General features: G+C 39.9%; 1 protein-coding gene across 1 annotated transcript; it reads left to right on the forward strand.

The window, feature by feature from the left end:
* The first annotated feature begins 6,817 nt into the window (after positions 1-6,817).
* On the forward strand, positions 6,818-22,039 carry rorca (RAR-related orphan receptor C a). Its single transcript, XM_030049316.1, has 10 exons — positions 6,818-7,203; positions 14,177-14,262; positions 14,439-14,580; positions 14,724-15,164; positions 15,406-15,527; positions 16,201-16,333; positions 17,213-17,320; positions 17,556-17,666; positions 18,026-18,138; positions 18,454-22,039. The coding sequence occupies exons 1-10, from the start codon at positions 7,197-7,199 to the stop codon at positions 18,613-18,615; spliced, it is 1,425 nt and encodes a 474-aa protein (XP_029905176.1). The 5' UTR covers positions 6,818-7,196; the 3' UTR covers positions 18,616-22,039.
* Positions 22,040-22,372: the final 333 nt, after the last annotated feature.

Below are 22,372 nucleotides of genomic sequence, written 5' to 3' on the forward strand. Positions count from 1 at the left end.
TAAAAAAAAAAAAAAAAAAAAAAAGAAAGAAAGAAAAGAAAAAAGAAAAAAAAAGAATTCATTGTAAATGACAAACCCCATTTTATATGGCACACGGCACTGGACATGGCTACAGAATGTCAACCTCACATGAGAAGGATTTGAAAGGTTTATGCAAAGGAAAGAAAAAAGAAAGACATGTGTGCCATCATTTTGAATGTTAGGGTCAGGGATATAGGACTATTCTACTTTGAGTTGTGCTTTGAATTCAGTGAGACAAAGAGGCCGGTCCCACATAATCTCTCATTGTTGACCATCAATGAGTCATGGCATTTTGCAATTTCAAAGTTCAGCCGCACTGAACTCAGCATGTGGGCAACAGACAAAATTACTGCAAAAATGAATATAGGGGTTTTGAATGGGTGTGAATGGGAGGTGACTTTGTTTAGCACTGATGTGACTGCCTTCATACTCCAAGAGGCCCGATGGCTCTGAGTTCACAGGCTGCTGTATCTGGTCCAGATGCATTCTGTTAAACTCATTTCACCAACGTCTAAGGCTCAGTCTATATCTCACAACTTCCTTGGCATTGATTGGCTTAATCTCTCATAATCTCATAAGTTCCCAGTATGTTATATCAAGCTGTCTATGTTAATGTTTATTTCTCTATCCCTTTATCAGATCCATTTATCTCACAACAGCTGCCTGTGGTTGCTCATTCCCATCAAGACTGTCAGATGTGTTGTTATCTAGATAGAATCAGAGCAATGTCGACTGACAACATGACACACACAAATGATTCTGTGCAGAAGCAGCATGGACAGATGTACCATGGTAAATGCCAGCTCTGATTGGATGTTTATCATTTGAATATGCCTGTCAAGTCCGAGTAAACAACATGAGTCATAATGACAGGATGTGAAGCTAACGTGTATGAGGGACGAAAAATGACAAAACAATAAATAAATGAATAAATAAATAAATACGCATATAAATATATAAATGCATAAATAATTAAATTAATAAATATTTCTACATTTATTTATTTCTTTATTTCTGTTTTTATTCATGCATTTATTTATTTATTTGTGTATTTATACATTTATGCATGTATTTATTTATTTATTTTTACATTTATTTATTTATTTATTTATTCATTTCTACATTTATTTATTCATTTATTTATTTATATATTTATTTTTACATTTATTTATTTATACTTTTATTTATTTCTACATTTATTCATTTATTTATTCCTTCTTTTATTTCTACATTTATTTATTCATTTCTACATTTATTTATTTATTTCTACATTTATTTATTTATTCCTACATTTATTTCTGTATTTCTACATTTCCACATTTATTTATTTCTGTATTTCTGTGTCGTATGTTAATAAGGTGGGCGGTTCTTACATTAGTCTTAAGCACGATTGGTTTGTGGGTGTGATCCTATCCACTGCTACTACCTGGACCATAGACATATGGCCTGGACTGGCAGTAGCAGTGGATAGCAGTGGACTAGCTAGCTACTAGGGCCAGACTTTTCCATGTCGTCGACGTTACGTCGACCCGTCAACACCAGGAGATTTTTGGGGGGCTAGCGGGGCTCTAACCGGAGGGAGGGAGGCGACCGGGGGGGTGAGGAGGCTGCAGTGGAGCGCCGACCGTGTGTGTAGTCGGACCACTGGAAGTAGTCAGTGGGTGCATGATTTACCACATCATTCGCCAGTGACCTTAAATCACTGACGATGGCTCTCAAAACGCTTTCCATTGCGTTTTACACAGTAGCTAGTAGGGCATTAATGTAAACATCGACCCGTCGAAAGTCGAAGAAACACCCACACACACACCCCCACACACACGGTCGGCGCTCCACTACAGCCTCCTCATCCCCCCGGTCGCCCGGTCGGCGCTCCACTACAACCCCTCCCTCCCTCCGGTTAGAGCCCCGCTAGCCCCCCAAAAATCTCCCGGTGTTGACGGGTCGACGTAACGTCGACGACGTAGAAAAGTCTGGCGTTGTTAATGCCCTAGCAGCTAGCTAGTCCACTGCTATCCACTGCTACTGCCAGTCCAGGTAGTAGCAGTGGATAGGATCACACCCACAAACCAATCGTGCTTAAGACTAATGTAAGAACCGCCCACCTTATTAACATACGACACAGAAATACAGAAATAAATAAATGTGGAAATGTAGAAATACAGAAATAAATGTAGGAATAAATAAATAAATGTAGAAATAAATAAATAAATGTAGAAATGAATAAATAAATGTAGAAATAAAAGAAGGAATAAATAAATGAATAAATGTAGAAATAAATAAAAGTATAAATAAATAAATGTAAAAATAAATATATAAATAAATAAATGAATAAATAAATGTAGAAATGAATAAATAAATAAATAAATAAATGTAAAAATAAATAAATAAATACATGCATAAATGTATAAATACACAAATAAATAAATAAATGCATGAATAAAAACAGAAATAAAGAAATAAATAAATGTAGAAATATTTATTAATTTAATTATTTATGCATTTATATATTTATATGCGTATTTATTTATTTATTCATTTATTTATTGTTTTGTCATTTTTCGTCCCTCATAAACGTGGACCTAAGGGTGATAAATCTCTGGTATCAGCAGCTGTTCTGGGAGGACAAATACCAAGTCAGAAATGAACCGAAGGACACAGCAGCTCACACCCGTGTCACATCCGAGCTAAACCTCGCACAGAGCAACGTAACTGCTCATCTCCCCCCTTTTTTTGATAGGGTTGTTTTGTGCAAGCCTTCACCAAGAAAGGAAAGAGCTGAAATGTTTTGAGGTAGAAACATTGCTGTTGCAGTTTTCCACTTTTCCAGTTTTAGTCAGGTTTAGATTTAGGGTTAGGGTTAGTCACATTAAAAGCATTTTTCTGGAAAACAACAAAAACAGCAAAAGAGCCATACACAAAAGAATACCCATGTACTAACTCAGTCAAAACCATTAAGAATGTTCATTTTGCTCCAAAATTTTTTAATTTATGGTCAAAAGGAGAGTGGCCACTTGGCAGGCCACCTTTACCTCTGCAAATTTTGTCCTTTGTCTTGTCTTAGAGTCTGTAGGGGAATGAGAGAGAGAGAGAGAGAGAGAGAGAGAGAGAGAGAGAGAGAGAGAGAGAGAGAGAGAGAGAGAACGAGAGAGCAGCAAACAATCACAAGATAAGAGAACAGTTTTCTCTCATGACATGTGTGATTGGCTCTGGAAGCCCATGTAAAACTAATTATTTTTGCCGTCAGTTAGGCAGATATATCGGCTGTCAGTGTATCACGCTGAAATTGACCTTTTACAAAATATCAGATATTGGCCAGTCACTGCAGACATGATAGAGGCTCCTCTATGACTATAGTTACATAAAACTGTGAAACCTGCAATTTGTTTCATTTATTGTTTCATCATTGATTTTTGTAAAATGAAGTCACAGTCAAATGAAAAATTACTTTCCCCATTGTTAGCCTTTTTTTAAAAAAAAATTTTCATCTTTTTTTGTTTTTTTTATTCCTGACAATGTTTGTTTCAGTTGCTAACAATGTGAAAAATTACTTTTCCCACTGATTCCCATTGAGCTATTTTTTTTTTTTTTTTTTTTACATCATCTTGAATATCTATCAAAAATAACTGCTAAAATAATTATTTATTTGTTTATTTTATTTTCTATCAAAATCCCTGTACTTGCATTTCTTGGAAAAGTTAAGTGTAATTATTAATGCGTGCTGTACAAGTGAGCTGAAGAAAAATTCAAAATCAATAAAATCATCACTGACTTTTGTCCCAACCCACCACCCATCCAATCCTATAAAACTGCCTTTCTCTTCATAACTGATAGCTGGTTTACACTTAGAATGACCCATGGGCGGTGTGCCCCTCATTGATGTATTTCCTGTTTCAGCAGGAAAACATCAAATTCAGGAAGTCAAATGCTCAAAATGCCACATTGGCCTAATGTATTTCAGAGTTTATCTCACCACTGAACAGGCGCACTGGGTCAAACCTGCCTTCAGGAAAAGTTAGTGAGCTAACAACAAATCAAAAAGAATTTAAACTGAATACTTGGCATGGAAGCAACTGAAGGTAAAGTAAAGGTTTCTTTGGCTTGGAAATGGTCAAGATAAGAAAATAACCATGAGCATCTTCATCCTGAGAGTATCAGTGGTAGTATCGGTCCTCAAACACCAATATGGGTCAAACTCTGATCAGGGCAACCCTCAGATCGCGGAGGAGAGGGGAACGATGACAACAAAATCTAAGAAGAGGAGCAGCACCAAGCACCCTGTAGTATGGCACACTGACCTATTGATGTGAAGCTCGTACAGGTGAAAGATAGGTACAGACCAGATTACAGCCCCATAGAGAGTCAGAGGGAGAGAGATTAGTGAGCATTTGAAAGAGGAGAGGAGAGAGGGCTTAGCAGGATGAGGGAGAGGAGTGGAGAGGAGAGGAGAGGCGAGAGGATTATGGAAGCCAGAGCTGGATCCTAAAATAATCCTCTCAGTATACTGGGCTTTATCCACCGTAGGGAAGAGGCTTCCCGTTGCTGCCTTCACGCACCCATACTTTGTGTGAGCACACACACACACACACACACACACACACACACTGCCTTTCCTCATGTGTCATCACCACCACTGTTTCGGCCGTCTCTCTGTTTGTGTTGGGCTTGATGTCTTCTTTACGTCTGTCCATCTCCTGCTCGACCCCACCTCCCTCCCACACATACACACACACAAGCATGCACATTCTATCTGCCTTAATCTGGAAAGCTGGTTGAGGCCTACGTGCTTGTATGTGAAGTTAAGCCCCACCCCTCTTTCCATTCTCTGTGTTCTAATTTGGGTATTGCCATGGTTACATAAGATTCGAGGTCAGGGGGTCAGTGACGATGTATGCGAACACCGGATAGACGTGTGCCTGCAACACAGCGAGAGAGGAGCAAGTCGAGGGCCACAATATAGGCTTAGAAATATGGTAGATGAGGATCAGGAAGGAAATCATCAGACTGAGCAAAGCAGCAAAATGGGAGGAAGTGGAAGTTTACAGCAGAGAATATAATAACACAGAAACTATTCCAGCACTTTTCCCAGGACAGTATTTTTAAACTGTGCTTTCAGGAAGAAACAATGTCTTATTGCTTTGTCTCTGTGTTTTTATGAGTTTGGGAGGGTTGAGAAACTGCAGAGAAGTAGATGCAGGAGCTAAGCGGTGCAGAAAAAGAGAGGATGTACGGAAGAGAAAATGGGAGAACAATGAAAGAGGTCAGAACACAATGATGGGCATAGGGGTGACGCTAAGGTTAGTAGAAATATGAGCACTGATATTGATTTGGTGTGTACACAGAGAGAGAGAGAGAGAGAGAGAGAGAGAGAGAGAGCGAGATACACAAGAAGGCTCAGAGGAAAACAGAAAGAGAAAGAGGAGGGGTGTGCGAGCTCTGTCAGACCTAGTGCTGCTCTACTAACCTACTTACCATAATCTCTCTCTTCTCTTCATTTCATAACTGTGCCGAAGTTACATCATAAACTCTTCATCTTACCCACGCTCATAATTCAACTATTTTCATCAGCACTATTATTATTGGGTTTGGCCTGTGTTACGGGCTATACACAGTGCCAGTGTCACTGGGTTTGTCTGTTCTCTTTCTCTCACTTACACTTCAGCACTTTACAGAAAACCTAGCTCTCCCCAGAGAACTGCAATAAATTAAAAAACAAAGTACTTGGGGGAGCTAAATTGTTTGGTGTATATTATGAAAGGGATTTGTAATAAGCATCCCTTCAGTTTCCCACATACAGTTTCTTTTGTGAAGTTTTCTCTCAGCTTTAAGAGTCTTACAGAGTCTAAGGTGGAAAACAACACAACAGGCCAGCAAACACAGCACAGCACCACAACACCGTAACACAATACAACTCACCAGGTATAGGATTCACTAACCTGCTGATATAATCTGGTGTTGTTACAATGTCGCAGGTACCTCATTTACCCAAAAGACAACTAACAACACTGTGGTTCCTCTTCTCTCATGAAATATTACCACTTATGACTGCGATAAAATTACTTCACAGGGTAAATATTCAAAATAATCACATTTATTTTCCTTGTTGGGTAAACTGATGAGCCCTATAGATTTTCTGCCTCTGATGACTGCTTCTAATTGTTCCCCCTTGTTTGCCTAATGTATCACTTTTTCAAGTATGACTTTTCCATATTTCATGTTTATAAAAACGGACAAAAAAGTGTATCTTACCCGTGATCAGTGAAGAAAACACAGCATAAGGGGGTAAAAAAATAGAAAAACAATTCAGAGGGTACATTTGGATATATCTGTCTTCCAACACTAAAAAACAAACAAACTAGAATATTCCCACAATATTCCTATGACACATAGTGTGCATGTGGTGCTCAATAGTATTGACATTAGAGTTTATAGCGATCTTATCGCAGTACCCGAGCCACAATATTACCATATTATTGCTACACCATTGCCACAGGGAATGATTTGACTCGTTTTAAAGTCTACTAAAATGTAGGCTATTATAGGTTTATGCTTTTGTTTCGTTTTTCCTTAACGGCAGTAAGGATCAGTGCGGGGGAAACCAAACAAAAATAATTATTCTAGGAAAAGCTGCTCCCTTTGGGATACAAAGAAACGGTGCGCTTGGTGAGAATAATTCCCACGCCGCGTCTGCACTGACACACTGCCACACTTTCCCACGCACGCGAGAGCCCCCGCGAGCCTCCTTAAGCGCGCGGAAGGTGATGCGCGTGTCAGCTCAGGGGGCACGAGGCGGGCCAGCAGAGCGAGGATCATGTGTAGTCCACGCGCCGAAACTAGGTTAACACAGAGCTGGAGTCCAGGAGAGAGCTGGGAGACGAGGAACTGCCGCACTGTGGCTTTTTATTGCTTTTATCACAACCGCCCCTCCGGGACTGCGCGCAACTGAGAAAAGTAAATAACGTAGGCAAGCCGCGTTCGAGCATATTTTCGTATTTTTTGACAGGCACACTCAGGCATGCGGTAGAAAGAAGAAAATAAACATATGAGGATTTGTTGCTTTACAGTTTTCAACGGCTCCGGTTTGGAGCTAAAACGCGTGCATCGTTTTCAGTATTTCTTAGCTTTACTTCCCTCTGGAGTTGCATGACTCGAAGATAGTACTTGTCAACGTCAACATGAGAGGTAAGGTTGGGATATTTTGTATTTCATATTTGTATATTTTTACGGCTGCCGTGTATGCTCTGCTCATTGGAAAAAAAACAACTTTCTGCCTTGTGTGTGTTATTATGGTGGATGGACGTTGCTACTTTGAAACAGAGTCCGAAGTGCGTAGGAGTCCCATGTCGACCGCAGACGCGCAGCGGAATAAACAGCCAGATTGCATGCCACTGGGTTGGCGATACTCTTCCATAACATGAGATCGTTCACTTTGACTGGCTTCAAATCGGTGTAGGCTACATTACAGAGTCTGAAGCTTGTTCCTAATGAATGTTTAATCATAACAGGAGTATGATATTGGGGAAAAAAGTAGCTTATTTCTGATGAATTTGTATGCATTTTTCTATATAAGAAGCATGTAGGTGTTATGATTATTCTGCTTTTCATATGTGCACATTCTAAAGGGTTAGGTGCAGTTATTAATTTGTTTTGCGAAGAGGAATGCGTAGCTGTAGTTACAGTATATCGCCGGTGAGGGATTGGGTTATGTAAGAGAGCGAGGACGTGACGGGAGGGAGGGAGTGGAATGATTTAAGAGCTGTCAAACCACACGAAAATGTGGCTTGCTGCTAGGATTTACTACTTTCAGCTTCACTCAGCTATGAATAGTCCTTTTCCTGTAGGGCTACACTTTCTGGTTGTGTTGTTAAAACATTAACTTTTTGGGGAGCCAAACATTGGTCACATGCAATAACCAGGGTTAATTTTGTTTGTTTGTGTGTATTCAGTCCATGTTGCTGCCTTTGAGGAGTGTGTCAAAGTGCTGCTTTCTGTGTGTGAGTGTGTTTTTGTGTGAGTGTGTGTGCACCGGTGTTGCTGTGAGTTGAGTGCACCGGCATGTTTTTGTTTTCAGCATCTCAGCGTGGCTGCCAATGTGAGGCAGAGAGGAGGAAAAGGGGAGTCTGGTGTTCCATTGACCTAGTTCTGTCATTGAGGATTACACAGCATTCAATGGGAAGGATGGGAGGGGGGAGGAGGTGGTGAGGAGGAGGAGGAGGAGGAGAAGGCATGGCCCTTGAGGTCTGTCCTCACCTCTTAGACAATTAATTATAAAAACTTATCAGTTGTCAGGGGAGGATGCTCCACCTTGGCGTGATGGATCTGCATGAGTTTGATTTCCATAAGTACAAGTGTGAAAGATAGACATTGCTGGTGGAGCCCATGCATTTACTTTAATACAACATTTTATTGTGGCTGGACATATTAGTAATAAGTGTTAATAACCTGTTTTTATGCTTAGGTGGAAACAGAAACTAAGTTAAAGATCACCTGTTTTGGTGTATGCTGATATCAGTGCAATGCACCTCTGTGAGAGAGGACCAGGATTTGCGCTCAGTGAGCCCACATTCACCCTGAAGCACAACAGGACACCATTAAGCTCAGTTTCCTCTGTCAGCTAAGGTTGCTTTCATCAAGCAGAATGTATGTCACCCTGTTTTTCTGGTCAACCGCAGCTTGCCAATTTGATTTTGTAACAATATGACATCATTCCAAGTTGTCTTCCTCGTTGACCCCAAAATCGTTAATGAGTAATGGATAGAGAGACATGGACAATGTCAGTAACAAGACCTGCCACAATGCGCTGTGTCAGCACCAAATAAGTTCCTGCTCATAATATCAGTGCATTTCACAATTATTCAGCTGCACATGTTCATTCGTGAAAGTTATTTTGCAAAGTGTTGCATAAACACATGCTAGGCAGGTATGATGCAACTCTCTGCAATAAATAAACAACAATAAATCAGTTACAGATTTTATGCCTCCTGTATAAATTGGATCATGAGCAGCACAACATCACTAATGCTCTGCAGAGCTGCAACCATATAGTTTCAGATTGTGTTAGAGCACGGTTTGCACCGGATCTAAGGTTGCTGTATTGTTAAAAAAAAAAAACAAAAAAAAAAACTTTCTACTCTCCAAGGACACTGAAGTGCTGAGCTCAGACTCAAAGCCACTATCTCTCTGTTAGGCCCTGGGGAAGTTCACAGCGAGCTACAGTATGTGTCAAGGTGCCCCTTATATCTGACAACTGGACGCTAAGATTCCACTCCGTTTAACTATAGCTTTAACTCTTAACCTGCCCTGCACATTACAGAGCAAGCAAAGTGTTAGAGCGAATGGATCTGTGGCCTTGTGAGTGTTATGACTACTTGAGATGCGTACAACATTAAGATAAAATTTTAACTGTTTTTTGGCCTTAACAGTCACAGGCACAGTCAGACTGATAGGCCGTATCTAATTTACCAAGGGTACATGAGGCGAGGACAGAGCTAAAAAGGCATAAATAGATTCTGTTTGATTTTAGGTAGCTGTGATTGCTGTACAATGTTCTTAAATTTGTTCCTGTGGTTCAGAGCAGCACACAAAATTACATGCTGTGAGCTGAATTCCTGAGTCTGGTTGTGCTTGTGCTGTCGAGGCCCTGTTGGGTTTTGGGCAAGAGGTGACACCAAGCTGGGTCAAGTCAAAACACTTCATCTTGTTTGATCAGTGGTAGGGGATTAGAGAAGCGCAGAATCTGAGGCCTAGTTTCTTGGCAGGCGTGGTAGTTGTTGATCATGGTAATTATTTTATTTAGTTTTTTATTTTTGGGAATGGAGGTAAAACGAGGCCTTGGTATGCAGATTATTAAATTTTATTCACAGGGATGATCAAAATAACTTGTAAAGGCTTGTGATAACTATCTAGAGTTCACTAAGTTTAGTTCACCCAAGTTGATACCAAGTCACCTAATTAATCATTTTAATCATTAATAATATAAATTGATAACAAAACTGTGGAAGAGTGGGAAATGAATATGTGTAATATGTGTAATAAGCATACTTAAGAGCAACTTTAAACTTTGTTGGTATATGAATGTGTAACATTTTTTGAATGATATGAATGTGAATGTAAGACTCCACATGGTGCTTCATCAAAAAATGAGAATTCACAGTTGGAACAAAACATCGGAGAGTTGATGTACAAACAACAACAAACACAAGTGTAGTTGATCATTATCTGAATATTTTGTAGGTGATTTGCCATTAGTTGTCCTTGAGTATAGTTAAACTGATTCATATAGATGTTATTCTGGAAATAATAACACTTGCAACCACAGAATGAGAAATCGATCTCAGAATCTCAGAGGTGCCTCCACCTTCATAAAATGAACCGTAACATCTAAAAGAACATTATGAGGGAAAATGAAAACAAGCATTTACTCCTTTGGCTCTCAGGTACAGGTGCAGGCATTGCATAAGTCTAGCTGTTTATTGCAGCCCTTCTGCACTATAGTTTGTTTCTTGAAGATATATGATGAGGAGTTTGGTTGTTTTTCAGCCAAGTATCCAGTGCTACTTTTCAAAATAAAATACACATCATCAGCTCCTGCAACTACGAATGCAAAATGCATCATAGGGCCTGCCTTTGGCCAGCACTGTTTTCTAATTAATGCGTCTCATTCCACTACCATTACTGATGCAGAGGTATTATGTAATCATCTAGTGCAAATTTAAAGAGTTTGAAGTGAGGGTCATTCCAATATTACACTATGTGCATTCTGTAGGTAGGTCAACGTCAAGTGGGACAGAAAGAAGCCCAGCTTTTTAGAGAACAGGTGTGAGATGAGGCCTTATCTTATGCGACAGAAAGGGAGAGAACAAATTAACTGCCAACTTTGAGCCTGCAGCTGCCTTTCTGCTGATAACTGAATGGTCTGTTGCACAATATATTTTATATGCCATAGAAGTGACATCCCTCCCATCTTTAGAAACCCAATCTAATGTAGGTTAAGCATACAGCATGGCATGTAAATGTAAAGTACAAGGTAAATACGACCTTGGGACTCTGTTTGATTAGGTGGAAAGAGAGAGCAAAGTCTCCATCGCCGAGGGTTTTACAGCACTGTTGGAGAAAGTGCTGACCAACCAAGACTGACTGACACACTGACTGACTGACACAAAGAACAGTTTTAAATCACCAGATATATATATATGAGTTGGAAAGCACTGAGCTGAGCACTGCTTTACTACATTGACACACTGAGCTGAGTTCTTACAGCAGCTGCAGTGGATTTTCCATCAAAGTACGATAGCCTGCATCTTTTCCACACTTAATGACAGGTTTCCTTTGTTTTGCTGTCATTTTGTGAAGCACTTTGTGAGCCTTTCTCTGTGAAAAGCGCTATATAAATAAATTTTACTTACTTACTTACTTACTAGCATAAGTAGCATTTACCTAACATGTTCTGACTTACTGTTTGTCTCTACTATATGTGTCTACTGACTAAGGTTCAGTTGTACAGCTAAGATGGTATTCACTGACCCAAATTAAGTTTCACAGTTAAGGCTTTGCAAAATGTGATTACATTCTCTCGGAAAAGAAGCATATGGATATCAAACATATTCTTTCACCAGATGTTAACAGCACACACAAACACACAAGGTATTTTTCTTGTTTGAGTAGAACTTGAACTTGAGGAGAAAAAATCTCCACACCCAGAAAGTACAATGGCATGCCTTCACACCTACCAAAACAAACATATTTGACACACTGACCAAATCACCTGAAGTTCAAAGCAGCATGGCACTCTCACAAAAAATGGTTGGAGACTTTATTTCACAACAGCTACCTAGGTGCAGTGCAACTAGCAACGGCTATTTACACCCAACAGAGGACACTTCAGGGGAGAAGCATTCTTTTGAAATTGATTAGTCATCCACTTTTTATGTGTCACAGGGATGTCATGTGATTAAATGTTACGTGATGATTTATGTAACTTTGACTTGCTCAGACTTCGTGTTCAGAGCTGCAGAAGGCATCTCTGCCAACCAACTGCACCAGAGTATAAATAGATTTATGGTCTAGCTCAAACACGGCTGAAATTTCATTCAAATACTTGACGTGCTGCAACAAGTTGGGAGCTACCATTGGTTGCCTCTTTGCCACCGTCTGCAGCTTACTGTACTAGATGTTTTTGAGAATATTTCCAGATGTTATGCAAGCTGTAAAATATACTGTGTTACCCCACAAGTGTAAGGTGGTCATCAATCTTTCAGTAATCAAGCCTTAGATTGTTTTTCCCAACCCGAGAAAGAACTCCTCCCTCCTCCACCCGTTCACTGAGAGCCTGAGTCAGATTTGGTTCCACCTTAAAACCAACAAGAAATCAGATTGCATCCCTTGCAAGGCGGTCACCCAAAGCACCTCCCCTTTTGCTGAATGGGAAACTGTGTCAGTGGAACAGCTCCTGCTCTCAGCCTGACTGTGCCGCTCAGCTGACTGGCAGGTGAGATGACGAGTCAGGGACAAAGCCGATTGCCTAGCAGCCAATGGGAGCAGAGAGCGGTGAGGGAGGATTGTCACAGCGTTGCCAAGACAACCTCCTTTGAATGAGTGTGTTCATGGAATGCGGCCAGACGGCGGTTATATAACAGGGTGAGGGGAGGGGGGGATGAAGGGAGAGAGAGAGAGAGGGTTTTTTCCATTGCCCTTTATTTATTTATTTCCCTTTGTTGCTTTTCGTTGGTCAGTAGGAATTCTATACAGCGGAAACACTCAAATATGTCACCCACTGCACAAAAAAACTAATATTCATTTCCTAGTTGAAAAAGAAAATGGACCCCTGACCTTCTGTCTCCTTTTTCAACCAAATTGTGATTTTCAGGGTTTCATGTTAGTCCTAACCTCATTTGCTTTGCCTCAGCGTGTGACGCATATCTACTCACTCATAGAGTGACTTGTGTGATTGGTTGGTTGTGAGTAGTTTACGAAAGAGCTTTTATGAAACAGCAATTTTACAAAGAGCTGCGAAGGCCAGTTAATACCATTGCTGCATTTTACAGGTTACCTAATACCCCGTCGCACCCAAGAAAAGTAGTTTAAGAATTGTTTGGCAAACCCTGCGGCCCAAGCCAAATCAAATCCTGCAGACAAAAAGTAACAGTCAATTGCAGTTGTTATTAAGAGGCCAGATACGGAGAACTTGAAGGGCTCAGAGGCAGCAGGCTTTTGTTAACCTGCTAACATTTAGTTCACCCTGGAGGAGGAGGGACAGAGAGAGCCGGTGAAACTTTATCACCCCAGGCCTCAGTTAATGCAATTGACCTGCTATTCTGGGCTTGAGGAGGCCCTGCTACTTAGATAAACAACATAATGAAAAGAACAGGCTGTTCCTGGATAAGAAGACTGAGCCATTCACACTGAAAGTCATGGTGTGTAACAAATACACTGCTTCCTTTATCAGTTATGGGAAGCATTGTATTCTTGCGTGGTTTCTCCATTCTCAATGATCCTACAACCTTATGACAACTACATCCTCTTGTTTGATGCTATTCATGCATGGATGGACTGTGTTTTAACAACATCAGTGAAATTGTGGTATAATTGTACCAGCACATCTGAGGTTGTGGGTGCTTTATTATGGCACAAATCTTTCAAAATCAGGGCTGTTAGGAGGAAATTTATTGTAGCCTGCTTTCATTTTGTATGACTGAGGTTTGTTTGTTTTTTTCACCATGACTGGTCGAGGAAACAAATGTTTAATTTCCACAAAATGCTTCCTTACCATAATACTACTGAGTTGTTGCCAAAATAAAACTTCCTTGTCACACTGTTGGCAGCGCTCTTTGCTGCCTATTTTAGTGTTCTTTATATATTTATGTGTCTGGCAACAGCAGTTGATGCTGCTTTGATGTCAGTATTGCATCACCTGACTTGCAGTGGTGTATTTTGGCAAACGTCCAAAAAAATCCACAGTGTTAACACAACTAGCTGTTGCAGTTATTGATTCTAAAACCAGCTGCAGGATATAATTTTTTTACATTTTACCTTTCAGGTTTTATGTCAGAACTAACACACTACCTTACTTTCTGCTCTCCTTAATAATATACATTTTTTTCTATTTCACTGATGTCTCTCTCTCTCGCTCTCTTTTTCTCTCTTTTTATCCCCGCAGCTCAAATAGAGGTGATTCCCTGTAAGATCTGTGGGGACAAATCATCAGGGATCCACTATGGTGTCATCACCTGTGAAGGCTGCAAGGTGACCTATCGCCCATTAACTTCATTGCTTTTAGAAATTATGGCATATTATTTTCTCTGCAATTACTTACATTTTTGTGGCTATTCATTTGGAGTTTTAAGGTTTAGTTATCTTTAAGCATATTCAGTGTCATACACAGTGTAATAAATTTATTGTATTTGTATTGATGTGCCCAGGGTTTCTTTCGGCGCAGCCAGCAGAACAATGCTATGTATTCCTGCTCACGGCAGAGGAACTGTCTAATTGACCGGACCAACCGTAACCGCTGTCAGCACTGCCGGCTGCAGAAATGCCTTGCTCTGGGCATGAGCCGTGATGGTGAGTTCATAAGGACTGGATCTTCTATTTACATCTAACAGACTCTCCACCTCTGAGTTTTTTTCTAATCACAACAATCCTTGTTTGACTTATATCATAGCTCCTTAATTGGTAAACTGTATCATTACACCCTCTTGTTGCAGCGGTGAAATTTGGTCGTATGTCCAAAAAGCAGCGTGACAGCCTGTACGCTGAGGTCCAGAAGCACCAGCAGTCCCAAGAATGTGGGGGGGGCGGTGCGCGTGAGGAAAACGGTGAGTTGGTCATGCACAGCCGCACCCACAGTCGAGGCTCCAGCGGTGCGCTTAGTGACCTGGACGACATCACTACGCTGCCGGAGGGCTTGCTTTTTGACCTGCCCCTGACCCCCGAGGGTGCAGGTGGAGAGTACTGTAACCTGGAGATGCTGGGCGGCAGTGCAGGCAGCAGCTCATCCTCCCAGAGCTCACCAGAACAGACCAACTTGGATTTCGTAGACGGCAATCACAGCATCAAGCATGAGTACCAACTGCTGCATGACTCTGGACTCTTCTCACATGCCATTATCAACCCCATGCCCGAAGGCTGCTCCCTTCTTGAGATAGGTCAGTAGAAATCCAATACTGCTTGACCATATTAGTGGAAGATTATACAGTTAGAATTGCCATTCTCTCTTGGAGTGTTTAGTTGAAATCAAATATAAGATGGATCTCAAATAATATACCTAAAAATAATAAAAAAAAAAAAAAGAAAAAAAAGAATGTTCTGCAAAACACCTGCTATATGGTGTTTTTGCCTAAGAGGAAATAGAGTAGTGATAACTAAGAAATGTTTCCCCTTGTGTAGAGCGTATAACCCAGAGTGTGGTGAAGTCCCATATTGAGACCAGCCAATACAGCACAGAGGAGCTGAAGAGATTGGCATGGACCCTGTACAGCCCTGAAGAGATACGCTCATACCAGACCAAGGTACAGATGATGTTCATCCACACAGTTTTATAATATTGCATTGCACAAATATGACAGAACAGCATCATTTATACAAATGCTCTGGAAAGGAAGTTGTTTAGAGAGAATTAAATGCTCCACCTAATTCACAGTATGAGAAAAATCCAATCATAATTGCCCCAAGCAGGTTAAATTTACCAACAAGAAATTACAGTAATCACACAGGAATTACTTGAAATCTATTTTTGCATCACTGCATTTTAGCTCCTCATGCCTTATTAGTTGTTGAGCTGTTTAAGTTTTGGGAAGGAATGATTTAGTTTTTTTTACACTGAACAAACATTAGTTGTAGGAGGTCTAATCAATGTTTACATAACTACAATAGAAGGGCTACCTTGGTATCATTGGTGCATATTTGCAATAGAGTTTGTGAAGCAAATCCATTATTATTATTATTATTGTTGCACTCTTGTTGCCAGACTTTCTGTCTCAGCAGTCATTTCTCAAGGTTGCTGGTCATATCTCAAAGAGATGTATCCAAAACTAACACGATTCAGTTTAGCAAATCATTGTTATCCCTTGACGGAAATCATCTCACATAACAAGACAAGTAGGCAGACAGCCAAAAGAGAACAATACGATATATCAGCCAATTCTCATCTAAAATTTCTGTTTCCCTTCCTTTTTCTCTCAGTCTGCTGAGGTGATGTGGCAACAGTGTGCCATTCACATCACCAATGCAATCCAGTATGTGGTAGAGTTTGCCAAGCGCATCACAGGCTTCATGGACCTCTGTCAGAATGATCAGATTATCCTCCTCAAAGCAGGTCAGTGGTCCACTATCACAACACACCACACTCCACACATTGAATTTGCTCCTGTATTACACCACAGTTAATTTGATTGTATGCTTGATTCACCTTTAGGTACCATACAATGCCATATTCTTTTTCTCTGTTAAATGAGTATTTGACACCAGTATGCATACACCTTAAGGGTTAGATGTAAAATCCATTACATTCACAGTCCTACAGAGGGTCCAATAGTCCTATAGAGTTCAATTAGTAGCTCTTTTTACAAAAGCAATAGTTCCAGCAAGCTGTCTGTCTTGCAAAACAGCTGTCTTTGTCTGTTTAATGATGTGTAAACTGTTTTAACTAGTGTTAGCAATAGTTCATGTTATATGAAAATGAAATAAAATGAAATTTGAATTACCTTAGGATACAACTGGTAGCAAATATCACATGCATTCAGAGTGACCTAGCAAGGTGCTTTGTTATTCTACTTTCAAACAGTGGTTAACCCTGTTTTGCCTGTCATTGAGCTTCATTTACATTGCTTTATTTGATCACCATCCCACAATATGCCTAACACTAATTAAATGAATAATCATAGACATGGGCTGTATGTGTTTATATTAGGGGTGTCACGATATACTGATATTAATGATAACTGTGATATTTACATATTTTTCCCTCCATATTTTCTATCGATATCGTGATAATATCATCATCATCATGAATTATTTTGGCCATAATAATCATGTAATGAAAATCTGATATTGTGCTAGGCATTTGACATTTTGGAATTTTGAAATTTCTTGTATTGAGTTACATGGGAAATTAATGTGTTGGATTTGCATGTCAGAGCATCATTACTTCACACTTTCCCCCTTTACATGTTTGTGGTCTTTTTATGTTCTCCAGGCTGCATGGACGTTCTCCTCATCCGTATGTGCCGGGCTTACAACCCCATCAACAATACACTGCTCTTTGATGGAAAGTTTGCGAGTCCTCAACTCTTCAAAGCTCTTGGTGAGTCCTTCCTGTCTTTTTCTCTACACTCTGTACATTTTACATTTTCAGAAATAGGAGTTAAATCAGTGCTTGTATTTGTAGTAATACCAGCACCACCCATACTCCTTTATGCTCAGACTCCTCGTGGAGCAGGTCATTTCAGATCAACTTCTCATCTGTTTCCATATTGCGTGTCAAAATCAACATAGTCAAGTAATTTTGATAACAATTTATCCTCCTCCTTCCCACCCAGGCTGTGATGACCTTGTGAGTGCAGTGTTTGATTTGGCCAAAAGCCTGAGCCGTATTCAGATGTCTGAAGAAGAGATGGCTCTGTTCAGCGCTGCTGTGCTGCTCTCGCCAGGTGTGTTACTGTTCCAAACCCACCATATGAATCTTGATATTTAATTAACTTGGGAATAATATTACAACCGTTTCCAGGGAAATTGATATCTGGCATTCTAAGTAAGACTTGCAATGGGCTTCATTTTTTCCCACTACAGTATTTTCACTTGTAATGAACTGAAGCAGCACACCTCTAGTGATCACCACATCACCACATTAGATACAAATGATCCCATGAAAGTGCTGGCACTTGTGTTAATGCTTCACTAATTCCCAGTTCTTCTCACAGACATTTAAACTGTGCAAAGATGAATATTAATATGAATTCCTATTAAGTTAAATAAATGACATAATCATGTCACCACGGACTCCTTTCAGACCGACCCTGGCTGACAGACACCCAGAAGATACAGAAGCTGCAGGAGAAGGTCTACATGGCTCTGCAGCGCTGCCTACAAAGAGATGGCTCATCAGAGGAGAAACTGGCTAAGGTACAGGACCTGTAGCACTACCATGCCAGTTTCTGTACTTAAGTGACATGATAAAGATGATATCTACTTCACATGGTCTTTATAGGCTTTCTGTAGAAAGTGTTTTATTTTCTCTCATTATACCATATGTGTATAGTAAACTTTTAACATGAACATTAAACTGTAGAGGCATCTCCATAACCATCACTGCTACTACTGCTACTAAGTTTTTTTCCTCATCCTTCAAATTAAAACATGTTCAGAAAAAATATAATGTTCATATGGTATCTCTTTCTCTATTCATTTTTCCCCTTCTTGTCTGTCTTTCCTTCTCAGATGGTGTCTAAGCTTCCTGTAATGAAGTCCATTTGCAACCTCCACATCGACAAACTGGAGTTTTTCCGTCTTGTTCACCCCGAGACAGCATACACCTTCCCCCCTCTCTATCGGGAGGTTTTTGGTAGTGAAATCACCTTCCCAGACTCCACTGAGGGCTAAAGCTGTTTTTGCAAAAGAGAGTCATTCAAATAGAGATGTTGAGGTTTAGGGAGGGAGAGAGAAATGTGGCAACCAGGAGAAGCAAAACCAACCAGCAGCTTAGTGACAATCGTGCACGCTACACTTTAGGACACACTCCTCTCACCTCTGAATTCCCACCCTGATGGAGTAGCTTACACTGCCCTACAAGCCAGTCCGTTTAACTTTATCTTAACGCTAGGTGCTGCTGGGTACTCGGTGCATGCTACCTAATTATTTTTACAGGGAGCTGAAAGAAATTATAATATAGTAGCCTCCGTAATTTGTATTCTCAAAAATATTTTTCTATGGGGTGCCCTTAAACCTCCCATCAAGTTGAATTCCTCTCTACAAATAAATTTGACTTCTTTCCTTGTTCTCACAGTTCCTGTAAGCTATTTTTGAATGTACCCCTTCTTCCCTAAACCATTCAGTCCAGCCTTAGGCTTGATATAGAATGTACATACTTATAACCGTGTCCCATTTTGTGGAGATGTGCTGTAATGATGCCTGTTTCAGTTCTCATTGTAGTAACAGTGCATTTTTATTTTATTTTTTTATTTTTTTGTTGTTTTTTTTTTCCAATCAATATTTTTTGGTAGCGCCCATACTTTGCAGTTTTGTATCTTATAAGCAAACTGTTTAAAGGGACCATGATCAAACTCACAAACAGGCAGGGTTTTTAAACTGTGCAGATCATGGGCAAACACCCAAAGTGTCTGGCTCCATGCACTTACAAACTCTTGCACACACAGCACAAAGTATAGCACTTGTGCTGATCTTTATAGGTATTTTTACCAGCACACTCTCAGACACTGATATTTGTGAGCTCTTTATTTTTTTAATGCAATCAACGACCTCAGTCCTAATACCCTTTCCCTTTGCAAATGCCACTTAGAAAGAGAGAACGACAGAGTGAAGACATTTTGTGAAAGTATTTTCAGATGTTCCTTTTTTATATGCATACATCAATATAATCATATAAGATAAGAGTAGTGATGAGTTCTTTTAACGAGTGAGGGGGAGACAGAGAATTTAAAAAAAAAAAATGGTAATGTAGTAATTGTTCTCAGGTCTCAGACAGATACTGCCTGACCATACTTTGGGGTTCTGGGATGAAAACATTGATCTTGCTAAAAAGAAAATCCATGAGTGATTAGCACTTATGAGTCTTTGCTTGAATGCAAAGTGAACACTCTTGGCACAAGATCTTGCAGGATCACACTCTCGAATCGCGGTTTGAACAGAAACCAGAAACAGGAGTTACATCCTCCAACTTTAGATAAGCTGCATAAGCGATGTGCTGGGAAACTGACCACCGTTGGGCCGTGTGTTCACTTGGAGGAGCTGCTGGAACTTTCTCACCTCAGCCACCATCCAAACTTTTGGCACTGTGAGAACCAGGAGGGCCAAGTGATTTTGGGAGTAATGAAAAGCAGGCTGGGAGGAGCCGAGAGTTAATGTTGAAATGCGAGAGCGAGTAGGGAGAAACACTTCACCATACTCCCAACCTACATGGAAGAGAGGCAAAGAGTGGAGAGTGGACAGGTGGATGCCGGTATTTTTTAAGGGGATTTACTATCTCCATACATTGTCTCGCTGTTTTGGGCTCAGGCAGTCTGCGCTCTCACAGTCAGCGAAGGTATTCTTATTACCGAATTAGGTCCTCTATTCCTAACCCCACTCCCTGACTACCTCACCCTCTTTAAACACTACACGGCACAGCAAAGGGTTGACAGAGCCATCAGCTACCCCCCTGAGTTAGTATTTCTGCATACACTAGTGTACTTCTTCATGATAACAATTTGCATTGAACTTTGAAGGATAGAGATTAACCGCTTAAATATATCATTCCCCTCTTTTAAACCTGGACACAAGTCGAGAGCAGACTCAGATTCCTCAGAACGGCCGCCCTCCATGGATTTGCTTATGTTTAGACCATACATGATGTCAGAATAAGAGGTTGTTCTGACTGCTTTCCTGTTTACTGAGAGGACAGCTTCCAGGGGGTTATTTCCTGTAGCTTCAGGAAAAGTTGCATAGACAGAGATCTATCACAACTCTGGTCTCTGGAGATACGGGCAAGGCTGTGTCCAAAAGAAACGTCTCCATCTGGTTTTAAAGCAGGGGGGGCACATTGGATTTCTTAAACGCTACAATGTCATTCTACCAGTATGTTAAACAAGCTGCTTGAAATTAATGAGAGAACATTGTTATTATTCCTGTTGTTGGCATAAACAGACAATCACATTACAGACCTTGGATCCCTGGCTCTATTTATCATAGCTCCATTTTGCACTGCTGGAACAGTGCGTTCTCCATATTCTGTGTGATCTTACATAGATATTATGAAGGGGGAGTAACCTTTTCTGGGTGCTTAGGATAGTGTCATGGTGGGATTGTGCAATAACGTCCTTCCCATTCTCAGTATAGAGGGTCCTTGTCGGCCTGTATGATGGTTTATTAGAATTCATAAGCACTCCAGCACAGATGTACAGTTAACCATGCAGCACAAGACATAATGCTACTTTCAGCATAACAAAACACACAGACAGCTTTTACACAGATCAAGTATTAACTGACAGGAGGGGGATGAGTTTCTATGGCAAAAGAAGATTGTAACAAAGTGTACTGCTTTGTGTTTAGAGTCCTAGAATGTTAAACATGTTGATTTCAAAAGAAATATGTAACTTTGCAGACCTAAAAGCTGCCCATAAAGTGTCCCTACTGATGCATGTTTTGGGAGCAGTTCTTTAGATTTGCACTTACATTTCCGCTTAGAGTTACTCAGGGAGATAGCTGGGCTCTCAGTTCTACAGTGTCTTCAGTTAGTCTAGCAAGACACCTTGCACCAAGATAGAAGACCTTAAAACCTTGATCACTGTGTACAGTACATGTCCTTGTGAATGTTTGATCACAGAAGTATCAAAGATTTTACCCTAATATCATTATTGCAGGAGTTTGAGTCATAGAAGAAATAGGATCTAAAAAAAAAAAAAAAAAAAAAATGAATAATGAATATAAAAGATGGATTTTAATCTCTGAACCTTTTGTGTTGGTTTTGTTGTGATCTTGTTTCTTCATTTTTATCCTTATCTGTACTGTTTTTCCTCATTGGTTTAGTGTTATTTTTGTCTTGGAGAGATGTAATTCTATTTTTTTTTTAAAGAGCATTTTTAAAGATGTCTCCCTAAAAGTTTCTCTTTTGTCATGATCCCTCTGTTTATGATATTTTCACTCTATTTTAAGATTATTATTATTGAATCAATATAGATTTTAATAAGAAATAATTTATGTTATGGATATAAAGCCTAAGAGGCTATTAACACAGTAAAGTGTTATTGATGTAAAATGGGGATACAATATGTGGATTTAAGAATGTAATAAAAGTTCTTTTTACAATAAAGTTGTTTTGTTATTTACTTACATTCTGTTGCAACACAACACCTTCCACAACACCACAAGTATATTGTCAGTGAACTACTGTTTATTCATGTATAATTATGAGTACCACTCACATTTTCCCATTTTGTTCAGTCAGGATTTGCTTCTTTAAACAACTTTCACTCTTATTTGCAGACCCCAGCTACTCTCTGCAGTGGCTACTGTACAAATAACCCACAGTGTAAACTTGGGTCAACAATACACCTTTTACAAATCTCATCACAGATTCAATACCTTCCTATTGTCCGTTATATAGCTGCACAATAGTGACAAATATTCATATTGTGGTTGTTTT

This window comes from Myripristis murdjan, chromosome 4 (genome assembly GCF_902150065.1).
Source record: "Myripristis murdjan chromosome 4, fMyrMur1.1, whole genome shotgun sequence".
In the NCBI taxonomy this organism is placed as follows: Eukaryota; Metazoa; Chordata; class Actinopteri; order Holocentriformes; family Holocentridae; genus Myripristis; species Myripristis murdjan.

What these genes read in the sequence shown, in the direction of transcription:
- rorca (XM_030049316.1), top strand. An exon ending in CTGCTCCCTTCTTGAGATAG is followed by an intron (nt 15,165 to 15,405) that starts GTCAGTAGAAAT and finishes CCCCTTGTGTAG; the next exon opens with AGCGTATAACCCAGAGTGTG. An exon ending in TACGCTCATACCAGACCAAG is followed by an intron (nt 15,528 to 16,200) that starts GTACAGATGATG and finishes TTTTTCTCTCAG; the next exon opens with TCTGCTGAGGTGATGTGGCA.